At 37.7% G+C, this 26738-nt stretch overlaps 1 protein-coding gene across 1 annotated transcript in view; it reads left to right on the forward strand.

The window, feature by feature from the left end:
* The first annotated feature begins 281 nt into the window (after positions 1 to 281).
* PPP2R3B (protein phosphatase 2 regulatory subunit B''beta) overlaps positions 282 to 26738 on the forward strand; it is a 55792-nt gene continuing 29335 nt past the window's right edge. The window contains exon 1 of the mRNA XM_009983667.2: positions 282 to 727. Within this exon, the coding sequence (XP_009981969.1) occupies positions 380 to 727 (348 nt within the window). The 5' untranslated portion in view covers positions 282 to 379. The remainder of the gene's footprint in view (positions 728 to 26738) is intronic.

The following is a 26738-nucleotide window of genomic DNA, read 5'->3' on the forward strand; positions in this document are numbered from 1 at the left end:
AATATGGTTTTTAACACATGTTCTTGGAGAATCTTAGATAGCTCTCTGAGAAAGTCTAAGCGCAGTTTCTTTCTCTCCAGTCTCCATCATCTACACAGTATGCCATTAAAAGGAATTATCCTCTTGATTTGACTCTGATTAATGGCTTGGACTTGCAAAATGTTGTTGTAATCACATGTTAGTGTGTATCTCACAATACCTGTTGGTATCTTGAGGGAATAAATATCAACAATTCCTTAAAACTGCCAGATTAAATAACAGTATTTTATTTAACAGGAACTCTGGAGTATGTGAAACACTGAAAGTCAAGTGGAATAAGTAGATGATTGTCAAACCCCTCTTTTGAATTTGGTCCAACAAAGAGAGAAACTAGAAGAAAATGTCACCTGGAAAAGTTCTGCAACCTGTACTGAAAATGAAGGTGGATGAACTCTTTTTGTGCTGGTTGAGTCAGCCTGCAACTCAGCTGACACTGAAGGACTGCTTGAGAAGAATCAAGAATGAGGTGAAAACGGAGATTGGTAATGGAGATTCAGGAAATAGTAAAAATGAGAGACTCACTAATAAAAATTCCAATTCCAAGCAATGCATATTAGGAGATACCAGATTGCCTTTGATGTCTTTCAGTCCTCCTCAACTTTCTACTACTCTTCCATTGGCAACTCCAGCCAGCTCAAGGAACGCTTCTAGTGTTAGAGCAACACGTCGATCCTCAGGAACCAGAGTAGTAAGTTGTTTCTTACTTATTAGATCTATTTGTTTAAATGGAAGTAAACTTTGTCTCTGTGGTCTTGATGAATTATGCAAGTAATGAGCTTCCCCACAGAAGGTACCGGGAGTGGAGTGAAGTAGCAGCGCTGAATGTAAAATATCTGTGTTTCTGTGTCATTAGCACTAATGGCTAGGTGGCCTAAACTTTCTAAAGACTGTCTCGGCTCCTTGCAACTCTGTTACTTTTTATAAGTCATACGTGCCTGACACAAAATGAGAAAAGAATTGTTTTCTATTTCCAGTAATTTTTCTGTCGAGACCAATGTTGCCCTTGTTCTTTAAAACTGCAGTCGAAGACATCTCAAAAATTCTGTATCCAGTACAGCTGGTTAGATTTGATATATCTACCCGGGTTTTGAGCTGTAATTTCAAACATTATGCAATACTGATCTGTATTGCAACTAACTTACATGTTATGTTTGCTTCAGTGGGTGCAGCATAGGCAAGGAAAAGTCAAACCAGGTGATTCTTGTTTTCTGAAGTATTGCCTCTCCTATGCAATAAAGTTAGGGCTAGTATCTTGCGTTTCTTAACAGGCATGAACAAACTAAAAGTGATGGAAAAGCTAGAAATAGCCTTATAACAAAAAAGTAGTTTTCAATAATGTCTTTGTGTCCACTGAGCAGTGACCAGTATGGGGGAGGATCCATATTTAGAGCTGGAGAATGGAAGAGAAATAATTTTAAAACCCAAAACTTGGATAGATAGGTCAGATAACCATGACTAACCAAGTGTCATTCATGAAATACATCTCACATTTTATATAAAAGAAAAGTCTAGCATTCTATCAGACATGGTCATTTACAAAGGCTATTTAGTTTACTAAACAGATCACACTTACTGGATGCCTCTTGTTTAACTTACTTTTGCCAGAGGTAACTCAAGCCAGGGGCTGATGCTTCAGTTGCCACGCTTTCGATAACAGGCCCTTCCACTGTTAAATGCAAACCAGTTGTGGACAAATGTAAGTCCCTGTGTTTGTTTGTGGTGTTATTTTCATAACATACTGCCTTCACTGCAAATATTCCTTTGTCTGATGATACCAGGCACTATTGTTAGTACAAGACTCAAATTTGGCTCCACTGAATCTGCATGTTAACAAAGTAATTGTTTTGGTACTGCATGGTGCACTCAATGCTTCCTTTCTAAGGAGGTCTTGACTTATAATAGACAATGCCCTCTATGCAAGAATAACACCCCTGCCCCCAACCTGTGATTCTTTTTTTAAACTTGCAGTTCAGTTCCATCTAATGTCTAGATTAACAAAACTGGATAGAAAATGATGTGGTGCCTAACAAAACGAAGCATTGCATATATGATCTGCCTTATATCAAAGGTGGTGTTAAGAAGCATGCTATTTCTGCTATAGGACTATAAATTCATGTAATTTAATAATACTAGTAAGTTGTAAGTGGTCGTCAGTCCCAATCACTCTACATGCTTTAGTATCTAACTTAATACGCTGGCCAAACCTCCTGGTGTCCCAGGGAAGCTTTCTCAGGTCGATAAGAGTAGAAAGGTTAGAACTGAGGATGTTTATTAGTTATTTCTTGTCTGTTATCAGTGTGTATCGAATCTATCTACTTACCTTTCGACCCACAGGAGTAACAACGTGACTACTTTTTTGCGCTAAAACATTTAATCTGAAGTGTTGTCTTGATTTCATAAATATTAATTTTCAAATCTAGCTTGAAAACTTGGAGTCTCCACTTCTTAGTTACAAGACATCACACCTCTAGTGTAGAGATTGTCTAGACTGACTTTATAATAATAGGGACTTGTATTTCATGCATAATCACTAGTCAGACAGCAGGGCATGACAATTGATTTATTTTTTTTTTATGTTCACACCATTATGTTTCCTGTTCTAGTGAAACGTAGAAAGTTAGCAGATGCTCAATTTGTTCTTGTATCAGATAAAAGCGAGCAGAGGGAGAGTTTCCATTAAAAGCCACTGTTACTTGATGTACTTGATTGCTAACTTGTGTACTGTAATTTCTCTTCATGTGTCTTGGTTGATCACTTGAAGCAGATCTCATAAAGAAGAACTAGAAGAGATTAATGAAGAGTAATGTTCTTAATTGGAATTGTTTGTATAGTGCTGAGAGAGAACCCAGAGGGTTAGGTTGTTGGTTGTTTTTTTTTTTCCCAAGGAGTTGGTCATGGGGAAGTTGCCAAGCAATAAGAAATTTATTTATGGGTTTGTTATTCCACTGAATTCAAGCTTCATCCAAAAGTCTCCTAATCTAAGATGTGTAAATTACATTTGGAGTAGGCATCAGCTCTTAAAATACCACCAAGAGTTGCATAATTGCCTGTTCTGCCATGACAGTGTATTTTCTTACAGAAAGCAAGATATATCCCTTTTCCTTCTCATACATCCATCGACTACCTGCTACAGTGTCAAAAGTAATGCATCTGGTTTTGTGCACTTGATCATGGTTCACAAATTGAGCCACAATGGTTTTAGCTCCCTCATTTGACTTTAAGTAAGTTTGAGGTCTTCGTCTCGTTTCTATAAATGGAAGAAAAAGTTTCAGATAGCTTTTTAATGTAGGTAATGTAATGTAGGTCCAGTAATACAGATTGACATTCTAAATAGCAGTCCTAGAATATGGTGAAAGTTAATGTGCTTAACTCTGTGTGCCCGAGGGTGATATTAGGAAAGGGCTTTTATATCCAGCCATAAAGAGCTGGAGAATTATTTCTTTCAGGACTATGTAGGTCAACTTAGGCATCCTCTTATTAAACTTTTTCTTACTGTGTACAAGAACTCTAATAATATTGCATACAAGTAGTAAACTCATTTTGGCAGGGTGCGTTCTCAGTATCACTGAGCTGAATCGCTACGTTTGGTTATGGGTAAGGTTGCTGTACACCTTTTCCCATTTCTTAGAATGTTCCTGCAACTTTTTTGAAGGACATGGAACAATAAAGCTGGTAACAGAAAACAGTCATCCTCAGGTTATTACCAGGTAATAAGTGTGAATGTGTAGGAAATGACATTTTCATGCTACATGTTTCTGTACTTGTTAGAAAAACATGTTTTGCAGAATGGGAAGCATTCTTGGAAGACCAGTCTTGGAATTAATTAGATATTTAATCTTTAACACCTTAAATAGTAGCATATGAACAAAACAAGTTGGTGTTCTGACGGCAACTGTTAAACAGCATTAAAAGTATTGTAGCTGTCAGCTATTGTATTCGAGATCTTTTCTCTTTTTCAGAGATTAGCTTGTATATGAAGTTTAAGGGTTATATTTTTATCCAAAATTCTGAAGTTGCCACATGTTTTTGCTGAAACACTAATGTCTTGTCAGAGGAGAATTTGCTGTCTTTCAAGATAGTTGAAGGCCTCCACTCATTAGGAAGTACAAAGTACTTTCTCAGATAATGAAAGAACCTACATGCTCTTTATGGTTAAAGATGAACAAAAAACTGAGGTGATTCCAATGGGAATTTGTTCATCTGGACAGGGCACTTACAGCCAAGTTCTGGAAAAACACTAATTCAGGATAAACTGTTGGCTTAATCCACACACAAGTTTTGAAATCTAGACAGAACTCTACCGTGAAAATTAATCTTACAGAGTGTTTTGGTGCAAGTGAAAACAAAACAGTGTTTGTGTAGGTGGTGAGTTTTTTTTTCCTTTAGAGACGATACTTCCCTTCACTTCCATGGTGTCATTAGTAGTGAGGTCAGTATCTGACTGCATCCATTGTACAAACACTGTAATTGCAAAGTTCTGGTCGTCTTTGTGAAGTGCTTGCTAGCACTTAGTATTCTGCAAGTGGGCTTGTGATTTGTATGTACTAAATGAATTAAAATAACAGAAAATCAGAGGCATAGAAAAATCTCAACATTTAAATCTTGAATATTTTATGAGTATATTGTTGTAAAAATAGGAAATTCTGGACCTGTAACTTTCCAATTTGAAGAATAGCTGTCGTAGCTTTCTTCTAACCCTTATCACTACTGTACATGGATTTAACTGTGTTTCTGGCACTCTAGATTATCTTAAACATATGGGGTGTACACAATTGTGCACTGTTCATCACATTGTCAAAAATGCCAGGCCTCAAGACCTAAAAGAAGCCGCAGGCAAGATGTTTAATCCTAACCAGCTGGTGTGCAAGGCATCTGGGGAAACAATTCACAGAATTCCCTACGGGCATTTTGGGGGGGGAGTGGTGCAGAGAGAATGTGATATGATCTGAGGTACTTCAAAGTTATTTTCCGTTTCTCTGCGGGGTCAACCTTTATATCAAAGGTATTCCTTGGATTGGTTTCTGTATGTCTTTTGCTTGATAAGCATACTGTTCCTGCTTGTTATCCTGTGAAAACTATTAAAGCTCATTGCCCTGTATTTCTGTAATTTGTAATTTTTTACTACTTTACTGTATTGCTGCATAGATTTTTTTTCATTGCTATTGTTCTTGCCAAATTTTTGTTACCAGTTAGTTGATTCAAAAGGAGTGGTATTACTAGAATCCATTTTAGTTTAAAGAGAGAACTAGAATGAAACCTTTTAACATTGAGAAAAGTTTGAGCATAATAACACTTAACAGTTGCTTTTTAGAACAAATGAATTCTGATTACTGGAATGGAAGGGTAGCTAGGCTTAGACCTGCATCCTTTAGACCAGTGGTGAACTAACTCCATGTTTTGCAGGCGTGCTGTATGTTTTTTGGGAGACCACCTTCTACAGAGCAAACAGAGAAATGATGTTTATAAAACATCAGACAAGTAAGAGGAATGACGGTGTTTGAATCTTGCCAACTTTTAACTTAAGAAGTTATTAAGCTTTGATGTCGGCCTTGACTATTTGAGCGTCTAGTCTTACATGTCATCTGCATCTGAGTTGCTACCTAGTGTACCTTAACACTAGAAGCAATGCAAACTGGGAGTCTGGGTTACGTAAGCTGTATTAGCCCTGCACTGCGCACCAGATTACGCCGTGCAGGACTAAGTGTGGTCTAGCACACAGGCTCCCTAACTGTGTTATGCAAAGCTAGTGTTAACAGTGCCATGTCCCATCACTAAGTGGGGAGGATGGAAGACTTGGCTTCCAACTCAAGCCCGTGACTTAAAGGCAGACTGTAAATAACCTGGTATCAAACTGATGTACTTTTATGATGATAACAGGGTACTATGACAGATGTCAGCACTAATGTGTTCACAATAAAGGTCCTTCTATGGTGCCAACAAAGGAAGGACAGCCAGAAGTTCATGTTAAGGTCTGGAAGAGGGCAGCTGTAGGTGTTCCTAGAAAATCATTATTAGTTTCAAGTGTGGTGAAATAATAGTAGTTAGCATAAACAGCACTGATAATATGTTATGTTATTCTTCTTAAGCTTTGCTGTACTGAATAGCTTGGAATAGAAGAATCATTGTCCTGGTTAGAGAACCAACTATTAATTTTATGTATAAATGAGAAACCGGATGTTACTCAGTGCTATAGCTTTTTGTTCTAACTGTATCTTGTACCCTGGGACGTAAACGTTATGGCTTTCTTAGCAGTTGTATTAATTCTGTTTGCACATTGTGCTTTGTTAGAAGAGATAGTGATCTTTTGTCCTCTTTCAAAGTGGCAATTGCACTTGAAAGAAGATATTTCTGTCCTACTGGAAACTTATAAATATTTCTTATATGCTGCATCCATTCTTAAGACGTTTTGGCATTTCTAGTGCTGAAAAATGGAATTCAGAATTATATGTGGCTTTCTTCAAACTTAAAATTCACCTGAATCCTGACACAGGATGAATTCAAATATTTGGATGAAATTTATTAATCACAGGCACTGTCTCTTATGTGAGTAACTATCACTCAAAAGCAAGCAAACAAAAAAAGTTCATAGCTGTATGAGATTATTACTTACTTCCAGTTGTTTCTCTGCCCAGTCTTTCAAAACATTTAAGCGTAATTCTAGCTTTACATCAGTCATTTAAACTGTTCATTCTTTTAACAGGTGGTCAGTCTAGGAGGAAATTATATGTTGATATAGAGGAGATAGCTTTCTTTTTTTCCTTCTGTGATGTTTGAGAACCTGTCATATTTTCGAGAACCTCTCCATATGCCCTATGCTTACTCTGTCAGCAAGAAATAAACTTGAGGCCAAAAGTATGTATGGGCTTACTTCAGTACAAAACAATTAATGCAGTTCATCTGGTGAACTAGTTTGTCCACTGATAGACCTAGTCAGTGAGTGCACAGAATTTTCAGCAAGCGAAGTTATGAGAAAAATCTACAAGATACCAATGGTAATATCATATGGCTGAGTCTTGCAAGTTTACGTGCTTTACACACACAACTGCCTTGAATAATTCAATGAAAGTTAGGCAACTTAAGTAGCTGCATTGATTTGAGAAGATACTCGTTAAGCACTTTCATTGTTATCTGCAGTCCACTATAAATTGTTACTAAATTTAATGTTCTGACTGTTACATATGTGAATAACTCCTTTGTGTTGGATTGTATTAGTGTGGTGTTCTTGTCTTCAAGGTGACCAGATGGTACTAATGTCTTGGTAGATAAGATGAGCTTATATTCTGCAAATAGCAGATACAACTTAAAATGGGTCTGTAGAAAGCTAACCAGTGGTCGACAGATGTTTTTAGAAGCATGTTCTGGTACTTCATGATAGATATGCCTCTTCTGTGTAGCAATAACTATCTGATACACCAAAAAAAGCTAGAAACTATTGAGCCACCCATGTACCATTTCTTGACTGCAGGTACTTGTGCTCTTAGGGCTTTTGGGATATGTGCTTAAATAACCTTGCACATAATGTTTAGTTTCGCTTTATATGGAACTAGCCTTATGTATTTGTTCTATGCAGATCTTACTAGAAACTGGGTGATTTCAGGCAACAAATGAGATGAGTCAGAAGACTACAGGAGACCTTCACAACATTCGTAGAAACCTGTATGCAAGGAGAATGCAGGGAAAGACCTTATGAGTGGGTGACAAGGGAAACGTTGCAAAATATCTAGAAGTGGAGTTGTAAATGTGCCCACAATGAAGAAGGTTTGATTGGGCCTTCTTGATGTGATGTTGACAAAGCAAGGTTTGTAGAGCTTATGAAATGGCTTGACTTGATCTAGTTTTAGAATTCAGTGGAACAGTTCCTAAACAGTTTTATTCTGTTAGAAGCTTGAGTTGTATAAACTTGTATACAACTTGAGTTGTATAAACTCTGTCTGTATAAACAGTTAATATTCTAGATTTTGTAAACATTACTAGATATGAGCATCACTGATATATTGTAAATAATTCTTATCCTTGTAACATGCTTCACTGACTAAGAAACTATTTGAAATTAAGTAATGTTGAAAGCACTTGATGGGCTAGATTTTTCTTACTTCCATCTACTAATAGTCTTCATGAATAATCATTACAGCAAAGACTTCATAGAATCATAGAATCATAGAATCGTTAGGGCTGGAAGGGACCTTCAAAGGTCATCTAGTCCAACCCCCCTGCAAGGAACAGGGATATCTCCAACTAGATCAGGTTGCTCAGGGCCTCATCCAACCGGGCCTTGAACGTCTCCAGGGATGGAGCATCCACCACCTCTCTGGGCAACCTGTTCCAGTGTTCTACAACTCTCATGGTAAAAAATTTTTTCCTAATATCCAACCTGAATCTACCTCCCTCTATTTTAAAACCATTACTCCTTGTCCTATCACAACTGGCCCTCCTGAACAGCCTCTCCCCATCTTTCTTGTAGGCCCCCTTGAGGTACTGGAAGACCGCTATAAGGTCACCCCGGAGCCTCCTCTTCTCCAGGCTGAACAGCCCCAACTCTTTCAGCCTGTCCTCATAGGAAAGGTGCTCCAGCCCTCTTATCATCTTTGTGGCCCTCCTCTGGACCCTCTCCAACTGGTCCATGTCCTTCTTATGTTGGGGACTCCAGAACTGGACGCAATACTCCAAGTGAGGTCTCACGAGGGCAGAGTAGAGGGGAAGAATCACCTCCCTTGACCTGCTGGCCACGCTCCTCTTGATGCAGCCCAGGATGCGGTTGGCCTTCTGGGCCGCAAGAGCACATTGCCAGCTCATATTGAGCTTCTCGTCCACCAGTACTTCTTAAAAGTCTTCTCTTATAACTGAAGATTTTAAACAAAAAATCACCAATTTTGTTGTCTTACTTGCTGTTAACACACACTAAAGAATACCTCCTAAAATTTTGACTACTTGTTTATTTGTCAAGTAACAAATTTAAGCTTAGTATTTTAGAAAGGTCTTCTAGAGTGTTCAAAAAAATTCACGTCAAGACTTCCAGTGATCGATAATGGAGGAAATTGCTAGTCAAGAGTACTGTTGCTGTTCTGGTGATGTATTTGTGTTGTTATACCTCTACAAGCGGTCTTATTAAGTCTTATTTCTTCATGTGCAATGGTTGCCCCTTTAGTTATTATACTGGAAGCTAAAGTCTGGTTGGTTATCAGTGACCAGCTTCTGTGTTCTGCCTTCTTTCTTTGCTTTGTCCTTTACTGCTGTACCCTGCTTGGAATTTGGGAAGTGCACGACTTTTCGTTTAGCTCTGTAGAAATCAGTATAGTTTCTGTTGCCTTTCTGTCTCCTGTATCAGCAATGATTTCATACTGATTCATGATCAACACAGTAGTGTTAGTTCAAGAGTAAGTCTCTATAGGAGTTCTACCAGAAATCTCATTGTTAATTGGTAAATTACAATTTGCAATCTTACTGATTGGCCTGTAGAACAAGGTCTGTATCTTAAGCTGCTTGATCTGTTGACTTAGCTTTAAGAGGGAAATCTCAAGTGAAAGCATAAGCAAGAAGCTGTCCTGCAGCTGTTGCTGACTCAAAATTATTGTCTTGTGATTTCAGGGACTAAATTACATGTTGTGTTATGCTATGACGCTGGAATTAAAGTAGTGGTTGTACTTTCATACACCAATCATTCTAGTTTTGGAAATGATGAGATTTCAAGATATAAATGTGTTTTTGAAAGGATTATTTGAAAATTCAGTTCATGTCAAAATGATGAAGTACTGAACAGCTGGTGAAATGTTTAAATAAGTTGCTGGACAGTTATAAAACATTGTCATTCGTGTACTTTATACCAGATTACTCTGTCAACTTCTAAATTAAGGTGACACAAGGTAAATAATACAAATCCAGAAATGACTGAATATCCAGAATGGCCTGTGTGACTTTGAAAAGTTGCATAATGCATAATGTTAGACTCCTATAATTATAAAAGCTGCTGTCTCCTGTAGGAAAATCTCGGTGGCGTTCTGAATCAGCCTGAACTGATTCTTCATTTCAACCTATTGTGCTATTCAGAGGCTTCCCCTGGTAAAGTTAAAAATGTGTGTGTTGTAGACTGTAGCTTCATCTGTGGCTAGTCTCTGCAGCGTCATGCTTCATCTAAAATGCAAAACCCCAGCATTTGAGTAGAGCAAGTGTGACTTTAATCTGTATAATCCATACTAGATATTTTGCTTATGTCTTCCTCTGTTCAATAGCCACCTCAGCAGCATCAATTTGAGTGTACCTGGTTTTCATGATCTGATGAATAAGATCATCTGAAGATCATGAATAGTAAAGACGTTCTATCTGTAAAGCACTATTCCAACAGCCTATTTCCATTAAAACTCTGTTTATGCCGTGCACAAGTAAAATGTAAACTGATAATGTTTTCCCAAGATGGCAGAGAACATGAGAATTGTTCTGAAAGGAATAGAAACCATCCATTAACTGTCATGTGTCAGTTTTATAGTATGTAGTGTTGATGCCTGCTGAAGTTAGTCTGCCAGATGCAGTTAGCAATCTAAAAAGGCCCATGCTATGTCTTTGGAGTCCAGGCAGTGTAGTCATATCAAGGTGCCATGTATCTTATCTTGCTTATAATCTGATAACAGCTTATGGCATGGTGTACATACATGGCATTCTTTTGGTAATGCGCAGAGAATCTGATCAGCCCATCCTTCCTGGGCTACCAACATGACCATATATCTCACATCTAACTGGTGTCTTTTTATCCACTGTCTTGCTTCCTAAAAATTCTTGATCCTTTCAGCAACTGTGGAAAGAACCTTCAGACATTGCTCTGTCTAATCCAAGAGTACTGGAAAATTAAAATAATCTTTAGAGAAGGCACATGTATGCAAGACTTCCATGCTTTTTAATTGTCTGCGTGTTCTATGGGGGAGGCATTGCATCTTCCAAGAGAAAATATGCATCTAGACCTAGATTCACATTAACTTCCAAGGCCAAAAGATCGGTTTCTCCCTGTGAAGGTACATTTCTTAAGTACACAGTGACAACATCTAGCGGTTCATCGGTGTAGCACACCATACTCGACACTATCAGTAACTTTAAAACAATCAATTTGGGTAACTGAATATGAGCATAACAACTTGATTCCTGCTGTGATCTAGACGTTGTAGACTTTGTCTCCCTTAGGTTTTGCCAGTGTACTGCTCAAAAGGGGTGACTAATCCAAAGGGAAGTTAGAGATGGTAAGTAACAGTTTGTTACTCTGTTCAGCTCAAGTGCACTCTTCTCCTCTCTTTCCATACAGAGCAGTTAGAAATGGGAAGTTACTAGTGAGAAGCAAGTTAGACGACTGTCTGAAGAACTGGGAAAACTGATTATTTGGGATCCCATTAAATCTCTTTCCTTATCTATCAATATAAGGATGGTTAGGTTTCAACCTTGTGCGTCCTTATTTCAGGATAGAGTCAGGAATTTGGGGAAATTAAAATAATCAATATTTGTGAATGTTCTTGATTGCTTCAGCAGTTATATGGTTAAAAGCAGAATTTTCTTTGCTACTTCCCATTTATTCTTGCATTTTCCCATTCTCTAGACATTTCATATTTTACAGTACCTGTTCTACTAAAATCAAGGTCAGTAAATCTTGCTACATACTATAGCCTCCTGCAAAGGGAATGTTTTGTTTATTGCTCATAATAATGTAAAATAATGTTCTTGGACAACTAAGACTTTAGTCCATTACTATAAAGAGGTTTTCCTCTGCAAGGGCCTTTTTGAAGACTTGAGAGGGAGTTTAGCATTCTTGCCAAAGAGAAGTGCTATGATTCTTCGTTCATTTATTTAGACTGTGTCAACACTGGATGTTGCTACATATAGTGTTAAGCGGAAAGGTACTGCAGATGCTACCAAGCCTGCCTAAGTCGTGTTTTCTTACTTTGCAGGTCATAAAATCGAATCTGGCTGAGATGGATATTGCCTTCTAATCTTTCCCCTTAGTTTTTACTTAATGCCTTGAGAACAATGATCCACAGGCTACCACTGGTCTGCAGGATTAAAGATCTGCAGACTAGTGTAAATAATGCATATACTCAATGAGCATTATGTTTACTGAAGTGTGATGTTGTTTACATCTACTATTATGCAATGCGTTTTGCAGAAATTAGGTTAGATTTGTTAGAAGTTCACTCTGACTCTGGAGCTTTCACTCTGACTGTGGAGCTTTGATCTGAATTGGTAACCAAATAATTATAAATCAAATCTCTAATTATTATGAAAATAATGGGGCATATCTAGTTCCAGCATCTTTCAGTAGATCAAAGGCTGGATATGGACGATGTGGTCTAGAAACAACTCTTGATAATGGTGATAATCTAGTCACAATCTTTTGTGAAGACTGAGGAAAAAAATGAACCTTACATTTCAGGGTTTTTTGTATTGTTTGCTTCTTTTCCTGCTCTAGTAAAGAATTGCTTTAATTTGTCTGTCTTGTGGTGTATTTATGTAGTTTCTTCTTTGTCTTTCCTGTCTCCTAGTAGCTGTATTTTACTTAGCATTGTTAGCTGTTTGACTTCTTTTTGTATACATATCTTCCTGAACTATTTGCTTGTACTAATAGTGCCTTTTTTCCACTTTAAACATTTGAAAGAACTAACTTTAGTCATGCTGTTTCATCTTTTTTCTGTGTCAATAAAGATGCTACCTTGCCTTAGTTATCTTCTCTTAAATGCTCTTTTCTGCCCCTCACTAATTAGTTTCTTTTGAAAAGGGTTACTCTAGTTGCATAACCCTTTAGTTGACTGTTGTGGAGATAAGACAGTTCTCTTTCCACAGTAAACCCAGGGGCCACTCTGGCAGCATTTCTGCAGCATCGTAGGCTGAGGGATTCTTTTAGGTTGCACGCTGTTGCCATTGGGCTTGCTCATTCAGCCTTATTTAAACTGTCTCCGAAGGCCAAACAGGCTTTCTGTCATCTTGGTTCACATGTTACTGGGTTGGAGACTGGGCCCCAGCAACTAAACATTTTGTATGACTGAATACATCTTATTACGTATTTAACTTAATGCTTGGATGCTTTTTCCAAAGACTTGAGGTCAGTTCCCCATAGTCTCTTAAGACTTGAAATCTACTGTCAGTGTATGCTTCTGACAAGAAATTACATTTTTGTAGGCAAGTGCTTAAGGCTTTTAAGGTATTCTTCAGGTTTCTATTTGCTATATGTTACCCAAAATATTAGTGAGCCTCATCTTTGTCTCACTTGAATACTTTGTGTTAAAGCGACATACATATTACACTGCTATTGTGTATGTTCAGATTTCTGTTAAAGTGGTAAACTCTTTAGCCACAGTCCCTTGAGTCAGATCCATTCATAGTGTGTATCTTTAGCTTTGGAAGGAAGCTCTGAGCATGCATCTTCCCCTCTGTTTATGTAGCTAATAATAAGCTGCCAGGATACTTGAACAGCTTTGTGGCTGGCATCCAGCCCTTTACCCAGGAGAGGATTTTGCCATAGCTTTCACTGGAGAGAATTCAGATTTAGAATAAATGTAACACTATACCTGAACGCTCCTAGTTCAGTCTGGATGGAAGCAGACTTTCCCCTTCCCCTGTGGCTAATTCATGACTGAAAAGACTAAAACAGATATAAGGGGATTCTTGACCATATTGCTTTACAAAGGCTTGTATTTCCTTAAATGTGGCAATATAAACCCCTTTTCCGTTCAGATGGTGAAAAAGAGGTGATTGATAGCTGCCAGTATACTTACCTTTCGCAATGTATTGCAACTAAACGCAGGTTTGAAACCAGACTAGTTACAGTGGTGCTTTGCTAAAACAGTATTAGGCTTACAATGAGATTGACTTGACACCTACCTCAGGCATTGAAGTAATGTTATGACAAGAAAATACAGAATATTCAAAATACTGAACATAATATGCTGGTTAAATGGTGACAAACTGAGCTCCGTTTGAAAAAGAAGGGAAATCTGCAACTCTTTCCAAGATGGAGTTCAGAACATTGATTTCTTACTGAGGCTTCTTCAGCAGGTTCAGGTGAACTGGAGCTCCAGTCTTTTAGGTTAGCTCTCCATGTGGCATTCATCTTAATGACATACTAGAGCCACCTCAAACGTGACTGTGACTGTTGTAGTGAATGGGAGTGCATCACCTGGTGAAAAGGGGTGAAAATAGAAAGCAATTTAGGTAAGAAGATACCTTTCCTTGCTTTAAGTAAGGCCTATTTTGCCTAACCTGAAATGCAATCTGCCTTGCAATACAACCTTCCTGACCTTCCCCAGACATCTTGGTCTGGAATGGGTATCTGATGCCAGAGTAGGATTTTTTTCTCCTACTCTAACACCTCAGTCCTCCGTCTCAAGTTCCAGGCACACTGCTGTTGTGTGCTGTGTGCCCAGCTCCCCGCTGGCTTCCCTGTGGCCCAAGGGTTATCACAGGTTAGTTGATTCGATCTTCCTAAAAGACAGTGAGTGACAGCCAGTTTTGCTTGATGCAGTTTGATAGTCTGGTCATGCCAACCACAACATGTCTGACTCTTGCCTTGTCAATTCCTTTCTTGTTCTCCCACTTCCGAAAGAAATAAATCTCTTCGTAACAAGTTGCAATAAAGAAGCAGGTGGAGAAAACTGGGTACTAAAACCCAAGAAAACAGACTTTTTGTCATCATTTACTGTCTAACAGTGTGTGATAAACTAAAAAGGATCCAATTAAGACAACTCATGTTTCACTAGTACTTTTTCTTACTTTCCTTTTCTTCTCAATCTTACAAGGATATTTACTGTGGGATATTAATATATTGTTACTTGATAGCATGACTGAATGGACGAAAAAGGCTAAAGATGATAGATAACATAGCATGGGGATAAAATAATGCAGTCCCGTAAGTGAAATCTCAAACTTAGTGGTGAAAGAGTTGTTTTAGTGTTTCTTGGGCTGTGTACATCTTTGTATACTCAAGAAAGTGGCCTTATTTAAAGCATGAGAGACGAAAGCAGAGTAAGATTGGCCAGATCTTTCCCTTTATGCTGTTAGTAGTGTAACTTGTGCATTACAAGGTAGAGATAATAAATGGACAACATACCAACATCTTTGAGAATTTGACGGTACTAAGAGTGTTCGCAGCTTGAACTGGAATAGCAAGAGTTGCCATATCCTTTAGCTGTAATGATGTTCTTTGAAAAAAAAAAAAAAAAACTTCATCAAAATAGTAGCATTTCCTAAAGATTGCTATGGTAAAGGCATACACATTTAAAATGTGGAAACTTCACCAATTATCAATTAATGTACCTAAAACCATAAAGGAGGAAGGGCAGAAGGTCACTTTAATTTCCACAAAAGCTTATCAGATTTCCGTTTCTAGGAGGAAGATTTCTGTGGACTAACACATGGCCCTATCCACCACCCCCCTAAAACGTATTTAAGATTCAATAAAGTGAAAATAGAGTGGTAGCTGACTCTAACTGTAGTGCTACTGAAATGTGACAGGTATGCAATCTAGTATGTGGATATTAATGTTTATAAAACTCCTATTTAAGAAAAAAAAAGTGTCTTGTCAACTTTTTTCAGATTTTGTTGCGTCATTGATATTTCTAATGTAGCTCTTCTGTAAAACATGATTTAAAGCAGCATTTCATTGTGGTAACATTTGCCTCATTTCTGCTTCTGCTCTCTGCCTTAGCATTTGAATGCTTAGATTCTTGCAATACAGTAACTTAGATCTGGATGAATGTAAAAAAAAAAAAATCTATTTCATGAAACTGTGAGCCACTCTGAAAGTCTGTGTGCAGCTTTTTCTGTTGTTGCCTTAATTTTCCCAGTGTAATGCTGTTTCTGCTAAAGAGCGGAAGAGTTAAAAGGAATTTAATTGCCGCGTAATAAGCCTTATCCTTCGGTGAGGTACTTCATTGAAGCTAGACAGTGAGTGTTTTGTGACAGAAGGAAAAGCTGAGGGGGATGGGAGGAGGAGGAAGCTACAAAATGACCAGGGCTGGCCTCTCTGCATTCCTTTAAGGCTTGCTTTTTTAAAATTGGAAGCTACTTTTATAGCTGCTTCTCCAAACAGATTTGGTTTTTTCCATACTGTCCCATTTAGACTTTGGAATGCATGCACAAAAGGGCAGGCCCCCAAAGTGACTTTCCAATCTGTTTTTGCGATTCCAGCCAAGTTCCCTTTAATGTATGGAGCAGGCGAAGTTGAGCTGACTCTTATAATATCACAGAACTCGGACGCAGCTGCTGCTTCAAGTGGCACTGTGTGATAATACAACAACTCTGCTAGTTACTGGGACTCAAGTGCCTGGACTGGCACACAGAGACATTATATGAAATCCGAAAGCATGAGGATAAAGGAGATTTCTTTGCGGCAAGATCCTGATCTAAGGAAGGAGTTGGCATTGCTAGCTCGAGGATGCGATTTTGTTTTACCTTCTAGATTCAAGAAGAGACTGAAAGCTTTTCAGCAGGTCCAGGTTTGTCTTTCAGTTCTTATACAATTAAGTTGTTGTTGTCAGTTGTACCTTCACAACCATGCAAATTGCAGGAAATACATGTAAGTTCTTCCTCAGCTAACAGGATTTTGATAGTCTGTTCCATATATGACAATTTTCTGTGTTTTAGAAGACTGCAGGTAGTTTTCTGCAAACAAAAAAAGAGAGTTTACTGAAGCATGTAGCATAGATAAAGTATGATGTTTGCACAGAGGCGTATGCAGTGGAAAGTTGGTGCACTTAATGCTGTTAGACTTTTTAAAGACTGTTTTCCTTTATCTGCATAATCATAATTTGCACGCATTTCCCTGGGTGTTTTAATTTACTTTTTACTCAAACTGGACCTATAAAATACACTGAAATAAGCTGTAACTTTACTAACTCAAACATAATATGTTAAAAATGCTTTCATACTTCCACGATGATCCTGAATTTCTTTAGATTATGTTTATTTTGGACTTTGTATTTAGATGAGTTCAGTTGTTGCTACATGGTTTGCACATGGGCCTCTGCTGTTTTGCAGCAGTGAGTTCAATCCACCATGTTAAATTGAGAATAGAAGCATTTGGAATGTGTAATTAGTAGGAAAACTGCTTATAGAGTAAATGTTCAAAGATGCTATCTTTTAGGAGGAGGAGAAAGTCTACAACTGTTTTGTTGGAGAAACCAAAAGTTGGTATTTCCTTGAACGTACTTAACTTTAAGGCTTTTTTTGGTGGTATGTGAAAGCATTCACTTTGTCCTTACCTCACCCTCACTTCTAATTCATGTACTAAAGGTGTATCAGTGATGGTATGTGTGACTTTTTTTTTTCTCTTTTTCAATTAAGGAAAGTTTAGCAGTTGAATAAAAATTACATTATTTTAGGATTTCTAGCTTTTAAAATCATTCTAAATATAGCCTGCTACTTAATTTTGAACTCAGTGCGTTAGCGTCCCTTTCAGGTGACCTTCAGGAGAGGGCTATGGAGCCCAATGACCCTAAAAATGTGTTGGCCTTCTGTCTTTTATGTTATTTCAAATTTGTTTGAGCTAAACTACATAAGCAATGTTTATTCCTGTGTGCAGAACAGAATGCAAGTGCTGACCCTGCTGTTTTATGCTGTATAGCATAAACTTGTGAACAAAACGATTTTACAACTTGAATCTTTTGTGCTTAACTGGAGACAGAGAAGGAAACTTGTTGACTAGAAGGCAGCAGGGAAAGAAAATACTGTCTTAATTACCTAAAAGTAGCAGTATCAGTTAATATTTAGGCACCTCAGAGCATGAGGCTAGTTCAGTCTAGTTGTGGCATCCTGTTGTAAACAAACACACTGTTGCCTTGTGTGGTGCCCCTTAACTTGATCTGTCTTTCATCGAGTGATAGTTGGATCACTTGCACTTTTACAGGGCTTTTTTATGTTGCCCTAGAAAACATCTCAGTGTAGTATGGTAATACATATCTGCAAGCAACTAAGTGCTTTAGAAAACAGCTTGTCTAATCTGTAGGTTTTTTCTGTTTTAGCATACTGCTGGCTATAAACTACAATGCAGACAATGAACAAATATTTTTTTCATTTTTAACAAGACTTGCACTTCTTGGGTAAATGGCAATTGTAGAATAATGTATGTTGAACCATGTATTATATTACTGACAAAATTCTGTGAGCTAAACGGACTTAATAGGAGTATAAAACTAAAATCTGATGTCTGTCTTTGCTCAATTTGAAATAAAGTATTTTATTCAAGGTTCCTTTTTTAAATGGTAATTCACTTCAACATCATGATTTTAAGGACACCTTTTTGAACTGCCTTTTAAAAAACCCAAAATATCCATGCTGATAACTGTTCATGTAGGAGATGGACATTTTTTGCCTGACACTCCATGTTAATTTCAAGTTGTCCTCCTGGGTTAGATGCATTTCAAAGAATAGCTATTTGTCATTTACCTGTTCATTGAAGAAATTCCATGTTGAAATTAGAGTGCTTAGAGCTTTCGTAGAATAGCTTGAAAAATTTTTCTCATTTCAGTTGCTAAGCTTCATTGCCATTACGTTTTACAGCCCTATAGCACTGTAATACTGGCTTTCAGACAGAACAGTTCATGAATATTATGTAAAATTAGAATGCTAAAATCAAGCAGAAATAGAAGTCGATCTGATTTTCTATACTCTTAATACACTGTTATAATTTTTCATATCCATGCAGTTTCTATAACTTGTTAAACAAATGCTAGATGCTCCTTAAGAGGTTTAGTACTATTAAAGCTAGCCTCTTAAAATAAAAAATGAGTAATGGTGGTGGATGGTGAGAGAACATCTCAACATCTGCTCTGAAATGGGTTGGAGTAACTGGGTCTTCCACAGGTTCTAGGAATTCTAAGGCAGTGGCTTTTTGCATGGAGCCATGTAAGTAATCTGTGTAGGTAATCCCCTGTGTTGTGGAAGGAGTGGTCACTGGAGCATAGCAAATCAAGTTTCATGAAAATCTTTAAATAGACAACCAGTGGTGAAGTGGGTGGCTCTGGAAAGTGGTGGAACAGGCTGTTTCTCAGTGGTTGCATTTATTAATGAAAATTGATAAAACTGTGCCAAGTAGGGCTTTCTGGAAAGATCAGTTTCTCAAAAGGAAGATAAAATTATATACAACTGTTGAAACATTTTCTATTACTTTGGGGAACTCAGTTTTTGAATAAATAACTGCATAAAACTCAGATAGACCTTCAGTCTATCTTCTCCTGATGTTGGTTGTAAGACCAAGACCTTTCTTAGGTAATTTAGCACCTACAGAATATAGTGAACTGGAAATGCAGCACTTGAAGAGGCACGTTGTCCGTCTTGCTCATCAATTTCTCCGAGACTTTGGTGGGAAAAGAGACTATGGCCGTGTCAAACGTACTGGCAACTTAAAGATGTGAACTGAAAGGCTTATTACCTGCTGATGGCTGAGCAGAGTGTTTTAGCCAACAGCTGGTGACATCCCTACCTGTTACAGCTGGAATATAAGCAGCATCATTACCCAGGCTATGTGAGGAAAATGTGTCTGAAGTTGGAAACAAAATAATAACAGAATAAAATACATCTGTGCAGTGACACATGTATACCCATGTAACTCAGTATTAAGGGAGTGGAAGGAGGGAGTACTGGCCTAATTCTTGGATTAATCCTCTCAATGTTGGTGCCAGAACTGAGTGCTGGTGTATCTTCTGATACTTTTAATGCGTTGTGCCTTTATCTGCTGTTATTACTTCCTGTAATTCCTGTGATTCCTGTAGTTGCATGCATCACACCTCAGTGTGGAAATGGAGACCTGCTAGTTCCATGACCACCTGTTAATGATACTAAATGCTGCTTACACATGCTATTTATGTCAGCTCTATGAGAAATATTTCTTCAACTTCTGCAGTGCCTCACAAGATTGGCTTTCCTTCTGAGTGAAGTAAGTTTAGACTTTAGAGCCTCTTGATCACTTTTGCACTCCTCTGTCATCAAAATGCTTCATAAATGCTTGTGGCATGTTGAAAACAGCAACGAATACGGAGCCTGTAGGTGCCAATGCGTGCTGCGCTGGTGCGTGGTTGTGCTGTAGTGTGCTTATTCTTCCAGTCACGAAGATAACATTCCCATTTCTAAGGTAAAACGAATTTTAGAAAGTTTAAGTGAGGCAGTTGATTTTACAACTGTAGTCAGAGAAGTAGGTTGTATAACAATTAGAGGTCTCTAGTAGGCCAGCTTTCCTGTTAACATAAACTTTTGAATTTAACATAATTTAGAGACGTTTTAACACCACAGAGGGAGGACCCGATATCATTTTTACGTAATAGTTTTGTACCAGGCACACAAATGCTTTTTGTTAAAGAGCAAAACCCAAATGTTTGCTAGGAGTGGAAGAGAAATCTCATTCAGACTGTAGTTAATAATTGCACTTGATGCTAGTTTGCTGATATAATGCAAATTTTCTGGAGAAGATGCCAATATTTAAGATAGAATGAAAATATCTAAGCTGCTTGCTGAGGCTGGCTAGTTAAGATGAGGGGTTTTCCATAAATGGTCTCTTGCTAATGGATTGCTAGGTCTTAAGCTCTAGTCTCTTAAAGGAAGCTGTAAGCAAACTGGTAGTGTTTTACCACTTCTGAAATGGAGACTCCTGGTTTGAGCTTAAAATGTATTTGCTTCCTTGTGGTAGCAGCTTCTTTACCTGCTTGTGCCTGGTAATAAATTTACGTGAATGTGTACTATTTCTGTAGAAAAGCCAATATGGTGCGAGTTTGTTACAGCTTACTTTACTTCCATGCATGATTTAAGTGTCTAGATGTCAGTTCCTTCTGCAGCTATCTTTTTTGACCAACAATTCAGGTATTGAAGAGTTCTGATTTATTTATTTTTCCCTTGGAATAAAAGTTTCACTAGTCTTTTCTCCATTTTAACATACTTCCCATACCTTTATAATCACTAATGCTACTAATAGCAAATGTTCTATGACTGTTGGTGGTAGCACTTTGTGTGCTAGAAAGCCAGAAACAGTTTGGCACATCTTCATATAAAACATCCTTCAACTTTTGCAGGATCAGAGGGATATGAGATTGTTTTTGCAATTGTCCAAATCAGAATTCGTTGGGAGATCGCCAGACAAGAAGTTAACAGAATACTTGCTCCAGCTGTTGACTCTGTAGCTCAGTAACAAGGTTAAGCCTGTTAGTATTTTTCTTATTTGAGTGGATTTTTCCCCAGCTCAGTTGCATTGAGTGATTGAAACTTGTTTTGCTGTAAACATGGAAGAATGAGAAGCTATTGCAGAGTTTAAGAATGTCTTAGTCCTATTTGCTACTTCTGATGTTGAACTGATGGCCTGTCCTGATAAGGGCCGTTTTCCATAGACAAATGTTAGAATTGCCTCAGGTAACTGACTGTCAGTTTTTCCCCGTTAAAATGTTTAGACAGTCATGAATCCTTTGCAGGTAGTGAGTCCCAGTGTGGTCCATAGGCTGTGTGCAATCAAAATGATTATGTACGAGGAGGCTCTTACCAGCTTGTCTCTCGGGACAGCAGAATATACTGGTAAAGAATAGGAGTACTGATTTAGCCTAAGATTGGAGTATTTTCTGAGAAAACTACAACTACTGACAAACTGGATATATTAGTGACTGGGGTACTTGGTTTGACATAATTCATAAAATGGAGGCTGTTTGGAAACAACTTACAGCCAGCGACTAATATTTTTGCACCTCTTCTGTCTTAACACAAAATGTAGAAGTATTTGCCTTTCACAGGGTAGATTCTTTCTGAAGAATTTTGCTTTTTTTTTTTTTTCCATTTTATAACCTGTGTCTTTTTCCTTTGGTGGATTAGTAGGGGAGGCAGAGGAGGCAAAAAGTATTTTCACTGGTCAGCCACAACAAACTCTTAGAGGATGTTACCTCCAAAGCCTTTGGTAAAAGTTTTGTTAGCAAGTAAAGCAAGCTACTGATAGATATGCCTGTAATATGCAAAGGTCTCTTGTGTTCATGGCTTTTTGGGAGGAGGTGACTACTTCTTCCTTTTTCCATTCCACCCCCACCCCAGGGCATTTCAGAATAAATCACTACATTCTTTTTAACTGTGTAACTGCAACTTTTTTGATGCTGAAGCTCTACGTACCTGTACAAAAACCCAGACATATACAGCCCTGTTTGGAGATGTTCCTACAGCAGTAATGTTTGCAATAGCATCCTCCAGTTCCCAGCAGGACTGCATGATTTGTCTAGGTCCCCTGTACCAAACTGCAAATCAGGAGAATCCTGGTGTTTCCAAAATCAGAGTTCTGGAACTCACGTAAGAGATCTGCTATTACTGAAAGTGAGAAGATTGGCAAGTGTGTACTATAATGGTTAGGTATCATGCAGAAAAGTGATGTGTATCTCAGATGGAGAGATTAATCTTCACTGAAGTAATAAAAATCAGGTTTTGGTGATTTGAAAGCTTTTCTCATGCTTGCTTGTTTATTGCATGCTACTTTCGTATGTGTGCATATAATACGACTTGTCTGTGGTGACCGTGTACACCTGCTTTTAGTTGAATGTGGTTCTAATTTTAATGCACAAGGTGGTGTGCATGGAATGTATTTCACAGTTTTGGGTGGAAACTTTTCTGGGATCCCACTACTTTCTTTCTCCTCCTACATGAGAATTAATGCACTATCCCAAATAAGTTTGTGTAGATGGTGCAAAATTTGTATGCTCTGCTGAAATATTGAGGCTTGAACATAGAATTCTATTCAGTGGCTTTCTCTTAAGGCTCATTTTGAATGTTTAAATATGGCTTGGTTAAATTAAAGGAAAAAGAGTTACTGATAGTTGTGCCACTACCAAAAGTTTTTGAAAGAATTGTTTAAGCTTTAGTAAGACAGTTAAGGCTATCCAGTGATGGCCCTTACTACAGCAATTTCACTCAAGCTGGGTGGGGTGCTTCTTTCCCTAGTTATCATGCAATTAAGAGTAACTAGCTGAACTACATTTTACTCTGTTGTCTTGAGACTTAAGGGGAGAAACTTACTTCAGGTAGCAAACAAGTAACAAAATATTTTTTACCTCAAAATCAGAGGCTACCAGATGAACAGTATTTCAGTGACAAAATAGACCTGATTTCCAGTTATTAATGAATTGAATTTTCCAACATTAAATTGTAAAATAAATGTAGATTCTCATCCCTGCCACTTGGTAGTTAGAGAAAATCTAGAAGGACTGATATTTTGCTGTTAAACTTGATATTTTCTCTCAATGTGGACCACGTTAGTGGTGAGTTAATGCACTAAAGGTACAGTAGAATTTGATACCGAGTGATTAAACCAAAACTCATACAAATCCACTAACTCTTCTGAGCTTTCTATTTGTAGTTCAGCTGCCAGTTGCCAAACTGGGAAGGGTTTTGCCTGACTCAGGTTGTCAGTGGACAGAAGAGGGAACAGGTCAACTAGATTCGCCATTGGCTTTGTCTCAACATTGTCTGCACTATGAACTTCTGAACACAATGAGCTTGATGTAGTTAAACCAAATATACAAAAGGTTATCCATCCTTAATGCTTACAGCAGATAACAAATTGAATATACTTCTAGGTCATGGAACTCTAGTTCTAACTTCGTCTTGTTCCTCTGAGTTCTTCTGCAAGTGGTAGTGCAAGTCTTCCTTAGACTTCATTTTTACTGTTGTAGCATGAAGGATCCTGGACTCCTGACTGCTCTACACCTCACTGAATATCATTTGATTTGCTTGTGGAATTGCTACTTGCTGGAATATATCAAACCTAGAAACTCAAGGCGCTTTAATTCTGCCAAAATAGGACAGAGCAGTGTGTGGCTCAATCTCTAAAGTAAAGTTGTTTTGGCATTGAGGATTATAATTTGCATTGAATCACGAGGCCAGAGGACCATAGACTTTTGTACAGAAATAGACTTGAGAGTAAACTGCCAGGAACATGCATAAACGAGATGAGAATGATAACAGTCAATCTGTGTGAAACTGAGATGAGCACGCAACCTGGCGCGCAGGCAGGAGACTCCCAGCATGTTTGTCTGGTCGGAATTTGAAGGTGAACAGAATTGCTAACTGGAACGCAGACTATATTGGGAGGGTTGCTGAGCCCTGCTCCCTTGTGTTAATTTAGGTGACCAGTATGTATAAAATCAGAAACAATGTAGTTTGAAGTACTACTTTTTCTTCTGATGGTCTATGGCTAGAACTTTATGGAAAAGTGTATTAATTTTTCCACTTCCTTCCCCTTGTTGTGAAACAAATTTTAAGTGACTCCAGCTCAAACTGGATCAGAGAACTGATTGAGTTAAGGCTAACAGCAAATGTAAGCTAGTCTAAAACTGCATCAAGGTTAAAATTAATAGATGTTTATCTCTTACTGTGGAAAAAGGAGCATGTATGTTAAAATTAATCTCTATAGCACATCCAGAAACAGCTGCCAGACAGTGACTGAAGGACAGCAAACTGAAGTCTGGGTTAGGAAGAAGCAACTGGGGCTAAAATTTTTTGTTGCCAGAGGAAAGACTTTTGCATATGTACCCCAACGTCTGTTTTTAGCATAGGTTCATTCTCTGCAGGTGTGTCTCTGAGCTTGATTATTCATATACGTCTTAACTTTCTGACAAAGTTAAGCAAGATGATTCACGATCTTAGCATGGGTTTAAGCCTAATGTGAGCTTATTTCAAACAATACTGCCAAGTATTCCTCTAATCTTCCTTATGTTAGCATGAAAACCATGTTGCTTCTAAGTGGAATCAACTGTGTGAGATTGGATGAGGACAAAGTATTTTTAACTTTGCGTTTTACCTGTCTTTTGGTGACCTGAGGTAATTCTCCATACTGCTGTGCTGTCACTAGTACTGACACAAAGGTCAGTAAACCCTATATGCAGGAGTGGGAGAAGATGTACGTATACGGTTGTGTAGCTTGCCTTATGCTGGGCTGTGAAACTTCATTATTAAGCTTTCAGATTAATTTACTGTTTTCGAGCTATTTTTCAGGGCAATAGCTAGATTTTAGAGAAATCTAGCTTGGAAAAGAAGTTTTGAAAGCTTTCAATTGTAGAAAGATCATCTTTCATAGAGGAAAAAGTACTGTTAAGCATATCAAGATGAAGGGAAGTGATACAGTCAATGACGTTTTGCAGTAATAAATCTGTCTTTTTAGTTTGGCTAGAAAAAGGCTAATGAAGAGCATACAGAGAACAAGGGGAAAACATCACCTCTTTAACTTAGATAATTGGAAATCTGAATGTCTACCACAAGGTCAAGAGAGTTGGTGTTACAGAAGAAGTGTTTCTCTGGGTTTGTCCTGAGGGAAGTTCTGGTAGTAAGCTTACTTTACCTATCCTGAAACACGTTTTTGAAGGCACTTTAACATGATGAAATACTGGAGGTGTTGGAACAGATTTTTATAAATCAATCTCTCTTCCTTTCAAATGAGACTGAACCCTTTTCTAGACAATAGTAGCATAAATCTTTTACCTGGTGTTTTCAAGATTTAAATTCCATAAAACTACTGATCATGTCACTTGCTTACGTAGAGGGAAATGTTGAGTTTCACTGCCCAATCAAATAGATAGTAAGTTAAAAAAGAAATGTTCCTCTGACTTTATTGATCAGACTTGTAGATGGCTATAAAAACAGAGATGGGAAGGCTAGTCAGGTACTCTTTTTGAGCCTGCTTACTGATAACATTTTCTTACATTCACAGTTACCATTTAACTTTGATACACTGTAGGACACGTTGCATTGTTAAGAACTTGGTGGATTTAGAGAGACTTTTCATTTAAAAAAAGAAAAAGTGTGGTATAAGCTCAGAATTTTCAAGTTCATATGCTAAACAGCATTTGGGTCTCATCACTACCACTCTCTTGCCCTTTAGGTCTCTGACTTCTGTTTTCTATTGTGTATCAGGAAACTTCATGCAGTATCTGGTTTTGTTGTTGGGTAGTTTATTGGCATTGCACCTGAGCGGTTGCAGGGATATTGGGATTTAAAAGGCTGAATAGCATACCTCTGCAGAAAATTCACTTAGCTTATTATGCACTTTGTTTTACCCAGGTAACATTAGCATAAAGTGTGATCTATAAGAACAGAAGATCCAGTCTAGTGAAGAACAAGATTAACTTACACATTGCGCATTTGAAAAGTATTGCAACATTCCTTTTTTTCTTTTATTTTTTCATTAGTTAAAAATATTAAGGATTTCAACCAAACTTTTACTTATTTGGTAGGTGAAAATCTCTTTATAGTATTTTCAGTACTCACTGCCATTTTTTGTTTGGGCTTGTAGTGTATCACTACTTAGTAAAAACTTAATGTGAAGTTGGATGTAAATGTCAGAAGAATTTTTTTGAGTCCTATTGTCTTGACCCTGTTATGTATTCCATTGACTTTTTTCTAATATGGACGTTCTTATGGGAATTCATGTCAAATAATACAGCAAGAGCTGAATGCTAACTGTAAATGCTTTAAATATTTTTTTTTTTCAGAGAAACAGGCATAACAAATATTGGTATCTGTCAGATAATAGAAAGCATCAGTGTTTCTGAATGAATTTATCTTTTTCTGTTAGTCGTGTCAAGACAATGCAAATACCAAATCAGTTCAATGAGCTTGTGTCTTAATCAGTCAGCTGTCTATTTAAACATTACATTCATAAATGTATTTACCTTGTTTCCTTTTCCAGCAAGTCCTTTTTAAGTGAGATTTCACTCATGTGTGTTTCAATC

This window comes from Tauraco erythrolophus, chromosome 1, assembly GCF_009769465.1.
Source record: "Tauraco erythrolophus isolate bTauEry1 chromosome 1, bTauEry1.pri, whole genome shotgun sequence".
Taxonomy (NCBI): domain Eukaryota; kingdom Metazoa; phylum Chordata; class Aves; order Musophagiformes; family Musophagidae; genus Tauraco; species Tauraco erythrolophus.